Source organism: Vigna unguiculata, chromosome 4, assembly GCF_004118075.2.
Source record: "Vigna unguiculata cultivar IT97K-499-35 chromosome 4, ASM411807v1, whole genome shotgun sequence".
NCBI lineage: Eukaryota > Viridiplantae > Streptophyta > Magnoliopsida > Fabales > Fabaceae > Vigna > Vigna unguiculata.
The window spans coordinates 40,080,343-40,092,473 of NC_040282.1; the positions used below are offsets into that span (position 1 = coordinate 40,080,343).

At 35.1% G+C, this 12,131-nt stretch overlaps 2 protein-coding genes across 3 annotated transcripts; both read left to right on the plus strand.

Annotated features, from left to right (window-relative positions):
* The first annotated feature begins 1,949 nt into the window (after positions 1-1,949).
* Positions 1,950-6,933, plus strand: LOC114182144 (putative pentatricopeptide repeat-containing protein At5g65820). 2 transcript variants are annotated; one of them, XM_028068925.1, is made up of 4 exons: positions 1,964-4,413; positions 4,853-4,946; positions 5,163-5,364; positions 6,639-6,933. In XM_028068925.1, the coding sequence occupies exon 1, from the start codon at positions 2,373-2,375 to the stop codon at positions 4,353-4,355; it is 1,983 nt and encodes a 660-aa protein (XP_027924726.1). In that variant the 5' UTR covers positions 1,964-2,372; the 3' UTR covers positions 4,356-4,413; positions 4,853-4,946; positions 5,163-5,364; positions 6,639-6,933. The 2 variants fall into 2 exon arrangements, with proteins under 2 accessions (XP_027924727.1, XP_027924726.1); XM_028068926.1 differs by lacking the exon at positions 6,639-6,933 and having other exon boundaries at positions 1,950-4,413; positions 4,859-4,946; positions 5,163-5,363.
* Positions 6,934-8,601: 1,668 nt separating this feature from the next.
* LOC114181699 lies at positions 8,602-9,843 on the plus strand. Its single transcript, XM_028068224.1, has one exon. The coding sequence runs from the start codon at positions 9,099-9,101 to the stop codon at positions 9,651-9,653; it is 555 nt and encodes a 184-aa protein (XP_027924025.1). The 5' UTR covers positions 8,602-9,098; the 3' UTR covers positions 9,654-9,843.
* The last annotated feature ends 2,288 nt before the right edge of the window (positions 9,844-12,131 follow it).

Sequence of the window (12,131 nt, forward strand, 5' to 3'; positions counted from 1 at the left end):
TATGAACTCTAGTTAAGGAGGCATGGGAAAAACTTGGGATGAGTATTTTTGTATGATACATTTGGTGTGGCTACACGGGTATCTTGATTGCTGGCATGAAAAGGTGTTTAGATGAAGTGGTTGCTATTTAAACTGTCAAGGTGACATATTAGTACTTAGGAAGAATGTGTTCTTAAACTCCAACACTTAAACACATGAGTGTTTGTCTTGATGATTCGATGACTTGAGGAGTTACATATATATACTTGTATTTGAGGAACATGAATGTATGATTGTATGATCTGGATGTGATATTTAATGGCTGAATGTGCATGAAAATTTGTGCAAGTGTATAAAGCAATAGGGGAGTGCCTTTACTAGTGTGGCGCCTGGCGGTGGGAGAAGCCCCACCAGGCGGTAAGCCACGAAATAGAGAAGAGTGTGAGGATAGGCGCCCGGCGATAGAAAGACACCGCTAGGCGGCCTGGAGCGTGTTCACCCAACGGTTCATGGAGAGGCGCCAGGCGGAAGTGCAGTGGCAGGGGTCCTTTGCAGATGGAATTGCATGGATGATTTCTTTCCTTTTCCTTGGTAGCTTGGTCAAGGATATGCTGGATTTGGTTACGAGCGGGGAGGTTCGTAACGGAGTTGTGAGATGCGTGATTGATGCGGGCGGGGAGGTCCGTATCGGTTGTACTCTTGTGTGGGGATACGAGTGGGTAGGTTCGTATGTTCCGAGCTCACACCTGAGGTTACTATGGGCGGGGAGGTTCATAGTAGGTATTCACGCATGTTGGACTACGAGCGGGCAGGTTCATAGAGTTGGACTACGGGCGGGGAGGTCCGTAGAGTTGGACCACGAGCGGGTAGGTTCGTGGGAGCATGATAATCCCTAAGGACCAAGGTTGTGGTTGGATATTTTCTCATATAGGTTATGATATTGGAAGTCTATTGTGATAACAAGTGTACCAAACTAAAATTAATTAAGTTAGATTGGGTAAGGGACAATTTATTTTATCTTATGATCATATTGTGTTCCTTTCAGCTCACTCTTTCTTATTTGTGTGTTTGTGTTTGGTGATGATCACGTGACTTGTCACGTGGGAGCAGATGTGAATTCAGGTGATCATGCTGATGCTTAGCGACAGAGCGGGGCTACCGATGGGGGATTTTCATTATACTATGCTTTCCTACATTTTGTAATAGACACTATGATGTTTTATCCATTATGAACATGTAATAAAGATGAGACAACATGAATGGATTATAGCGAGTTAAGTTTTAAATTTTCTCGCGCTTGGGAACTTATTATAATATCTGAATTTCTTAAAGTATGTTTTGTGAAAATTAGTTTTATCTAGTAATATCCACTTGGGGTGTTACACCTGGGATTGTTCAATTGTGGACTCTCTAAAATTATTCTGGAAAAATTGTCACATTAACAAAGTTTACAACTTTAAATCCCAACTGTTGGATAGTTCATCTGTAGCGGACGACCTTCGATCGCTTTTTCTTGAACTGTCCAACTGGTGGTGTTGATTGGTCATACAGTACATTAAATATTTCAATTTTTATTATTATCGAAATGCCTTATCCAAAGCTAAAGGTAAATGATTACATATAATTGATTAGTTATAGTAAATTGTGATATTTAAGTAACGTGAATGAAGAAAAAAACATGCAGAAAGAGGAGAAGCTTTGCAAAAAGTTCTTAACTAAATTTTCTGATACAGATTAACCTTGAAAAAAAAAACTTGATTAAATTAAGAATAATCATACTTCACATAAAAAAAGTTTTTACAAAGATTAACCTTGAAAAAAAAAACTTGATTAAATTAAGAATAATCATACTTTACATCAAAAAAGTTTTTACAAACATATGATGCTACCTTTTACATTTTGTTACTTCTTTTTTTCTTTCCAAATATAAAATTTTGATTTTGGTAAAGACTATTTTATCCTATATTAAGTTTTCAGATTGTAATTATTAGTGTAATTTTTTTTCCTTTAAAACTGTTGCTACTGTTCCTATATCTACATAGACATAACCCATGATGGCCGCATGAGAGCGTCAAAGCCGCGCCACCGCAAGAGCCGCCACTCGGGAGTCGCCGCCGCATGAGCCGCCACCACGAGTAGCATTGACGCCGTGAGAAGTCGACTACTCCCTTGCTGCTGGGAGACACTACATCACGAGGCTGCGAGAGGAGTCGCCGCTGTGATAGGCGCCGCCGCGAGAGTCGTCGTTGCGAGAGTTGCCACCGTGAGGACTGTCGGATTTTCTCTTGCCACCGGGAGAAGCTGCATCGCGAGGCTCGTGAAATGTTATATCACGCTTGTAGTGGCTACATGTAGAGTTTGAAATCGAGCATAAGCAAAACCCTCCGAGGAACATGCACAGATTTTCGGCGCTTTTCTTTAGAAAACATGGTCTGGCTCCCTTACTACGGAGAAAATCATTGGTAATCACACCTGAAGACACCTTCTGTCATTTTTTCTGTACTATCTCTGAGGTAAGTTTTTCTCAGACCTCCTCGCAGTTACCCGCACATTGCAATTCTAAAAGCTCAACATTTGACACCAACACCAAAAATGGCATAACAAACCATTTTGGCCTCATTCGCCTGCAAGAGATTTCAATAAACCACGCAAACGATCAAAGCCATGACGAGTTTGCTTCTGATGTGGAAAAGGTTTATAGAATATTACGAAAGTACCATTCTAGGGTTCCCAAATTGGAACTTGCTCTCAGGGAATCCGGAGTTGTTGTGAGGCCCGGATTGACTGAGCGTGTGTTGAATCGATGTGGTGATGCCGGGAATTTGGCGTATAGGTTCTATTCCTGGGCCTCTAAGCAATCTGGTCATCGACATGACCAGGATGCATACAAGGCAATGATTAAGATTTTGGGTAGGATGCGACAGTTTGGTGCTGTTTGGGCACTGATTGAGGAAATGAGGCAGGAGAATCCTGAGTTGATTACGCAGCAAGTGTTTGTTATTTTGATGAGAAGGTTTGCCTCTGCAAGGATGGTTCAGAAAGCGGTGGAAGTGTTGGATGAGATGCCCAAGTACGGGTGTGAGCCGGATGAATATGTTTTTGGGTGTTTGTTGGATGCTTTATGCAAGAATGGAAGTGTTAAGGAGGCAGCTTCGCTGTTTGAGGACATGAGGTATCGGTGGAAACCGGGTGTGAAGCATTTCACTTCATTGTTGTATGGTTGGTGTAAGGAAGGGAAGCTTATGGAGGCCAAACATGTGTTGGTTCAGATGAAGGAAGCGGGCATTGAGCCAGATATTGTGGTTTATAACAACTTACTCGGTGGGTATGCTCAGGCCGGGAAAATGGGGGATTCTTATGATCTTTTGAAAGAGATGAGGAGGAAGGGTTGTGAACCAAACGCGACGTCCTACACAGTTTTGATCCAGTCACTTTGTAAACACGAAAGGTTGGAGGAGGCTACGCGGGTATTTATTGAGATGCAGAGAAGTGGTTGTCAGGCGGATGTTGTCACATATTCCACATTAATTAGTGGATTTTGTAAGTGGGGAAAAATCAAAAGGGGGTATGAGCTTTTGGATGAGATGATACAACAAGGGCATTCTCCAAATCAGGCTATTTATCAGCATATCATGGTGGCCCATGAGAAGAAGGAGGAACTGGAAGAATGTAAGGAACTGGTGATTGAGATGCAGAAGATTGGGTGTCCTCCGGATCTTAGTATTTATAATACAGTCATTAGATTGGCTTGCAAGTTGGGAGAGGTCAAGGAAGGTGTTGGGCTTTGGAATGAAATGGAATCCAATGGCCTCAGTTCTGGCATTGACACCTTTGTCATCATGATTAATGGTTTTCTTGAGCAAGGCTGCCTAGTTGAAGCCTGTGAGTATTTTAAAGAGATGGTTGGAAGAGGGCTTTTTACTGCTCCTCAATATGGAACCCTGAAGGAGCTGATGAATTCTCTTCTAAGAGCTGAGAAACTTGAAATGGCCAAAGATGCATGGAATTGTATCACATCTTCTAAAGGGTGTCAACTAAATGTGAGTGCATGGACAATCTGGATTCATGCACTCTTTTCAAAAGGACACGTGAAGGAGGCTTGTTCATTCTGTATAGACATGATGGATAAGGATTTGATGCCGCAGCCAGATACTTTTGCAAAACTTATGCGTGGTCTGAGGAAATTATATAACAGACAGTTCGCAGCAGAGATCACGGAGAAGGTCAGGAAAATGGCAGCTGATAGGCAGATCACTTTTAAGATGTATAAACGGAGGGGAGAGAGGGACTTGAAAGAGAAGGAAAAGGAGAAAAAGGATGGGAGGAAGAGGAGAGCTAGACAACGCCAATGGGGTGGAGGCCGTCAGAAATTATAACTTTCACAGTTGAAGTTGGACGTAAAATATGTAGGAATCCAGAGGATTGTGATTTTTGGTAAGAATTTGGTCAAGAAATTCAATTGAGTGGAAATTAAATGATTCTATTTAGTTCAATTCATTAGAGAAGCTGCTTTGTATCAATACTCACTGGTCAAAACTCTTACTATCAGAATTTGAGAACTTAATATAAGGTTAGAGGAATGGAAATAGAGATTGAAAAGGAATTCTGAATCTGAAATTATATTCTACTGGTTGACTCTAAAATGAATAGTTCAAATTAACTGTTAGAATAGTTTTGTTATGTTTGTAGTTATGTACTATGCTTTCCTTTTGACCATTAGCCAGTTAACTATCAGATGTCTACTGTTGGTAGAATAGTAGAGAGAGATAAATGGAACATTGTCTTTGAATTTGATTGCGTGAGCATGATGACAATCCCAGCCTAGTTACATGATGCTCTGGTTGATGTGTTTTTTTTTTTATAATCACGGCAGATGCAGTTTCTATTTGCAGCCATATGAAGCCTCTTCGGTCCAGATTATCACTCAAGGGAAGCTAAGTGCCTCACGTATATTAAGAATTCACAAGGTAAGTTTTTATATTAATTGACAATTGGTAATAATTACCTTGATGATCTTTGCACGTCTTTTTTAAGTTGACTCTGATCATGCTTTCCAAAAGTACTATCCGTTTTGAATTTATTTAGTTTTTGTTTGTTCGTGAGTGTGGATTCTCTAAACATATCCCCACATGTAGATGATACATTTTTTTATAACGAGCGTAACTTTTCCTTTTCTTCCTTAGGTTGATTTAGCTTATTAATTATGTAATTGAGAAGATGGTGCTTGACAAACCTTTGGATAGCTCAAGTGCTGATGGTAGTTTTGCCCTTGGGTTTCCTGGTTCACAGTCACAGTATCAAACAGTTGGAGATGGGTCCTTTCGATCTGGATTTAAGCCTTAGCAAAAGCTTAGACCTTCGATTGAAATGTTGTGCAACAACCAGGCACGTAATATGTTGCTTACTTGTCTTATATACAATCTTATGACACTGCATGAATATAGCATGGTTTTTTAGATACCGTGATTGTTCAAGTTCTTGACTTCATGCTTTATTTTTCTCTGGTTGGCTTACTTTCCAATTCCTTTGTCTTCTGCAAACTATTTTGCTAACCTGATAGCCATTTTAGTTTTTCGTCTTGGTGTTTCTAGAAGTCATCGAAGAAACTACGTATTGTTAGAAGACTTAAATATTTTTTTCATCTCTCAAATTTGAATAATTTTTTTCTTTTCGTCCTCCAAATGAAAAAGTTGTTCCTCTGGTCTCAGAATTTCTGAAAATGCTCTTTTTGGTCTCTTGTTACTAAATTATTGATTTGAAAATTCACTTTTTTATTTTTTTGCCCAAAATATATTTTAGTTCCTAAAATTTGGATAAAACTTTATGAGTACCCCAAACTTAGAAGTGATTTTTTTTGTCCTTCAAATGTAAAATTGATAATCCAAGTCCCTCAAATTTTAGAATAATTTTTTTAGTGCTCCAAAATTCAAAGTATTTTTTTAGTCCCCATAATTTAAAAGTGGTTTTTTAAATCCCTCAATATTGATAATAAGATTTAGCAGTGGCATTATTCATCGTGTTAGATTGTTTTTCACTACTGATAATAAGATTTGAAAAGACTGCCTTCTTAAATTCTTAGCCTACTGGTAAGCCCTTTTTATAAAACTCAACTTCAGATAGTATACACTCCTAATTGACCTTTTTACTATTGTCTGAACGGTCATTATTTATTTTGATGCATTGCAGAAACCATTTCTTCTACTTTCTTAGCTTTAATTGTTAGAAAATAACCTAACAAAGATAATTAGAAGGAAAAATAGTTTCTTATCATTTTTTTTTCCTGAACTTTTGTTCTTAAATACTAGCATCACCTGGTGGATAAAGTTTGTGGTTGTTCCTTATTGAATTTGGCCCCTTTTAACATGTTCATCGTTAGTTAAAAAAAACTATGTATTTGATAGAGAGTGCTTGTAATGTACTCTCTTAAACACTTTTTCTAACACATCTCTTTTGTATAAATTTACTGAAAACTAGAAAATCAGAAGAGACTCATTAAGTGAGAAGTGAAACCAACTAAAATATGTAGTTGTTAATAAATTTCAATCCATAGTAAAAGGGATGTTCGAAAGAGTGTATTGCTGGTATTTTTCTGTACTTTATTTATGCTGTCTCAGCCAAGATTGCAGACTTAACTACTGAATTATGATTGATACTTGCAGGTTTTCTTTCTTATGATCATGTAAATTGCTTCTGAGCAATTATTCTTCGTGGGTTGCCTGCATTGATCGGTAGTATTATAGGAAACTGTAAATTCTTAGTGTGCATTATCACCAAACCAGTAATTTTATATCTAGTGCTAGTTCTCATCTAACATCGCATTTGGGTCTTGTGTTCTTTCTCTGCATCACTGCATGAATATTTGAGTGTATTCAATATGCAATTCTGAAGGCAAAACATTAGTTGAAACTGTAACGCGACTAACTGTAGCTATGGCATTATTTGCTTAGAGGTCTATATTTCGAAATTATTCTCAATATGCTGTAACTGTGATAATCATACCTTGCTATGATCACTGCCAAAAACAAGGTGTATTTGTTACAAAACGATTTGGATTAGTGAATTTCAGGTTAACATTAAACTTTTATTAAAATAAATTAATCAAAATTAAAAATTTGAAGTTTTTTTATAAGTGAAACTTCTGGATTTGGTTAAGAGATAGTGTTGAGTAATAAGGATGAGAATGAGTTGATATTTTATTGTTTGATTATGAGCTTTTTCATAAATTTCAGATTAAAGGAAAAAGGAAGAATTTAGAGGAAGTATACACCTTTTCTATAAATGAACCTACAATTTAGTATTAATTTATAAAAGAAAAATTCTTAATTTTATTTTAATAAACTATTTATGAAAAAAATTATTCAAATATGTCCAAAATTATTTGTAGATACTCTAAAACATCACGTCCATTTATAATAGCCAATTATTCCACGTCTATTAAACTGAAACGTGTATGTTGAGGCAACATGAAAGTGTTTTGCACGTATACTCCTTTTAATGACAATTTAAACCCAATACGACAGTTTCCAATTTTATTTTTTTTAAAATTGTAATATTGTCTGTTATATTTATTGAATTAGCCCAGTTTTAAATTTGATCAAAATTTTGTTTTTGAAAATTGTTATATTTACAGAATTAGCACAGTTGAAACTAATTATGAAGTATTTAATTAATTAGTCAATTGGAATATTTCTTTCCGTCATTATCCAGAAAAAAATGTATGAAAGTTCTAATACAATAATCTATATCATTTTCAATGAAAAACTAATTTTTATGTAATAAACATACGATATGCTAATAATGGAAAGAAAATTAGTATTTTGATAATTAAATTTTATAATTTGATTTAACATTTTTTAAGTGATTTTAAAATATAGAAAAATGAATAAATGAGAAATCAATTAGAAAATGTCACTTCAGATTATAAAAAATATTTTAAATTATAAAAAAAAGTTGTTAAAATTTAATTATTTAAAAATCATTTTCATCGTATCAAATTATGAGATTGAAGATCAGGGAAAGGTGACAACTGTCTGCATTTTCATTGTAATAACTTGTATAAAATTCCTGTTTGTCTGGGAAGAAGATTGTGTGTAATGAAATGAATGATATTCACAAAGTCTGAACTAACATAGCATTTGTTTTACTTGTGAAGTGTCTAGGTTTGATTTGTGGAGAAAAAGAAAGAGTTATTTGAGATGGTAATATGACAGCAAAATCCAAGCCCACCAGCAAGGGTGGAAGGCAAGAGAGCCCAGAGATGAAAGATGGAAGGGTTCAAAAATCCTACATCATGATTTACATCGGAGAATTTGGTGACCTATGAAGATGCTATGTGTACTATGGTTGGCCACTTTTGGCAGGACCACCAAAAAAGGAACCAACATCCAAGGTTAAGTGCTTACATCATTGGACAAGTGGGGACACTCTGTGAAACATCTGCATATCAAGCGTGCTTACCCTCTATCACGTTTTCAATCCTTTTTGTCTTTCAAGTCTCCCAATTTCGATTCTGAGTCGAGTTTTACTGTATTGTTTTTCTGTTGTGTTTCAAAATACTATGATTACTGATTTTAGAATCTTAAAATATATTAAAAAGACTTTGAAATATCAATGTAATGTATTTTTAATGTTCAGCAGAAGACAACAAAAAATATCTTATGCAGCATGTCATTCAAAATTTTGAATGAGGAGTTGGAGTGACACAGCACTGTGGCAGTGTCACGAGCCTATCACCCCTTTAAGGGTAGTAGTGGCTATGTGCATGATTTGGTGTGCACGCCAATCCCAGACATATACTAACTTACAAACCCAAATTCCTTAGATGGATGAGGATATATATGATCACCACAACAAGGACCTTAGCATAGTGGCAAAGTGGCAGTTCTTGTACCTATGTGTTTGCTTGTCTCCTCAGCACCTTACACCATTCACATCTTCCTGTGATATTCCCCCATCATCACAAATATACCACTTTACCCTTCATTGTGCTTATGCAGTTCCCCACATCACCTACAAGGGTATCATTCCCTCTTCCACAACCACCACTTTCTTCTCCTCATTTATACCAACCTCTCTAACTCTCTAACTCCCTCAACTCAAACCAAACAAGTGTTTCTGATATGGAGATGAAGAGAGAAACCAACAACAAGGAGGATAGCATACACACCATTGTGTTCACAGCAGGCACATTTCTCCTAATGGTGTGTCTCAAACACTTTCTGGTCGAGCAATGGCGTGCTTGGGTGTTCCTCATCCTCAATGTCATTCTCTTGGCCATTCTTTTCATGTCTCTCAGGCCATCCAACTTAGATCATTGTTCACAAACTCAAAGCAGTGTTGAACAAGTGAAGAGTGACAACAAAGAGAAAAAGAGGCCAAGTGGGGGGTGTCAAGAAACTGAAGAAGGAAAAGATTGCTACATAAAGCAATGTTGGAGTAGTAGTAGTAGTAGTACTAGTAGTAATAGTAATACTTATGTTGATGCTGAGAATGAAGTTGCAGAAGAAGATGAGGAAGATGAGGAGGAGGAGGAGGAACAGGTTCCAGTGCTGTCCAAGGAGGAGTTGAATGAGAGAGTGGAAGCTTTCATCACCATGTTTAGGCAGCACTTGATTTCTGATGTCAAACAAGCTGAAAATTTCAGACTCCACAAGATTGAAGTGTCTTGTTGTTGAGCCTATGTTCTAAGAAAACAGCTACAAATTTTGTTTCATTACTATTATTTTTGTCATCATTTGTTCTGAATGATCAAGGATGTGTTTTACTGCTGCTACAATGTTTGGATTGATCCAGTTTCCTGGCCTCTTCTTCACATCATTACTGATAAGATTATCAGTAATGAACACAAATTGTTCATTTACTAGAGATATTTTGTTGTGTGCATGTTTGAATTCAGGGCTTTATGGAAACTATCTAAACACGAAAATCGAAAAATATCAAACACTTTCATAACTACTACTTGTGCTTTGATCTGAAACACAATCTAATCCTTTTCTTGCATAACTACTTTCATTATCACTTTTTTATGCAATAAAAGTGCATTATCTATCTCAAATCCCTATGCATCGGTTTAAGATACTTTGTCTATGTGAAATCTTGAACAATATTTTAAACTTAACGTGTTTTGCAAATAACAAGAAAAAAGAAAGAATCTCTTTCCTTGCAAAAGTGCCTAGTGGCAGTACAGTACCCATCTGAAAAGTCTGAAATCAGAATAAGAATATTAATGATAACAGTGTCTCCATTTTTTCTGTTGAGAAAAGCTGCTGCTTCTTATCTTTGTCTATTAATTTGAAACTTCGTGTATTTAGTACAAAGAGGCTGTGAAAACAGTATATTACTGTGTCTTCTCCTCAATTCTTGTAGATGAAAACATTTTCATTTTTTTTTGTTTGTTTTCCTTTTGCTTGTAAGACTCTTGACTTCAAAACTCAATGTTCAGCACCAACAACTGAGAGAAAATTCCCAGATCTAAAGAAACAAGTTCTGACATTCCATGGTTTCTTTATCCTCAACAGTGTAAATAACTTAAACTTTATGCTGTAGTATTATTTTTATCAAACACTTTTTTCTCTTTCAGTTATACAAAAATATGCAACTTTGTTAATGTCTCCTAAAGTTTTCAACAAGTTTAACTATATATTCATTCACATGTATCTAAGCAATCCAAAATACCTACCATAAAGCTTTGACACATTTTTTCATGAGATACAATAAGAAAGAGACAAAAACAAAAGCTGACACTTTTGCACCCTCTCCAAAGGGGTCTATGATCCATGGCTGTTTTGGTGGGATCCATATCCAAATAAAAAAAAAAAAAAAGAAGAAAAGTTGTTCTAGAACCCATTTTGCTGCTTTTATGTTCTCCACCAAGTTTAGCCAAGAGGGTTTGTCCCTCTTTATCATGTAACTAATGATTCATGGTGGAATATCTTGCCTTCAAAGTCTTGTCTACCAAGGAGCCAGGAATCTGATGTAGCAGCCTCCACCACCCTTCTGTTGCTATAACTCCTCTCTTCTTCTGTCATTCCTCATCTTTCAATGAATTCTTACTTTTTAGAATCAACAAGATTTGAAAATTATTGATTTTATGTGAAGATCATGCACTCTTTACCATTTGTTGTAAAATAATGTAATAATATATATAATTTAAGTATGATGCACTCTTTACCATTTGTTGTAAAATAATGTAATAATATATATAATTTAAGTATGAGTTTAAGTCTTATCCTAAAAAAAGTTAAATAGGATATAAGATAGAAAATATAGTTTTAATTTTTTGTGTGACTTAAATTATATTTAGTTAATGTTATGTGTCTATGGTACATACAATTGTGAAAAGAATGTTAATAACATATTATACGTGTTAATAACATGTAACATACTTTCTAGTTTCACCAAAATCAAAAAATTATTGTAAAAGGATGGTAATAACATATAATTCGAGGAAGTGGTGCATCCAAAATAAATTATGGATTGTGGACATAATAACATATAATACATACAATTGTGAAATTATTGTAAAAATTATGGACAAAACTTCTAAATTTTACAACTATAAATAAGTTGTATCAAGTGACACGAATTCGAGGAAGTGGTGCATCCAAACTAAGTTGATTAACAATAATTTTTCTTTTTTTTCAATAATAACTCAAATCATGGATGAGTGACACAAGTGTAATTTGGAATGAATTGAAATTGTGCATGGATGAAAGGATTTTAGTATAATCTCATATATATATATATTTAAAGTTGTATTTAAATTTATGTATAACCTACTTCTACAGTATATAACTGAATATTATTTTCTAATTAAAAATAAATACTTTTTTTCTCTAATTTATTTGTAGGAAACTCTAACGTCTATTTTTTTTTTGTTTGTCTTTTAAGATTATTAAGTAGTAACTAAAAAGTAATCATAATAAAATAGTCATAAATTTTATATGTTTAACCCACACTAAATAGGTGCATAAGTAAACTAATTACGTATTCGGTGAAAATAAATAATAATTAATAAAATAAAAATTAAAGCTATCTTATCCTTTGAAAAGGATAAACAAATAGAAATAAAGTTTTCTAAATATCCAATAAAAAATGGAGAGTAGTATTATGGTATACAAAAATATATAAAATGTTATTTAGTATAAAATGTC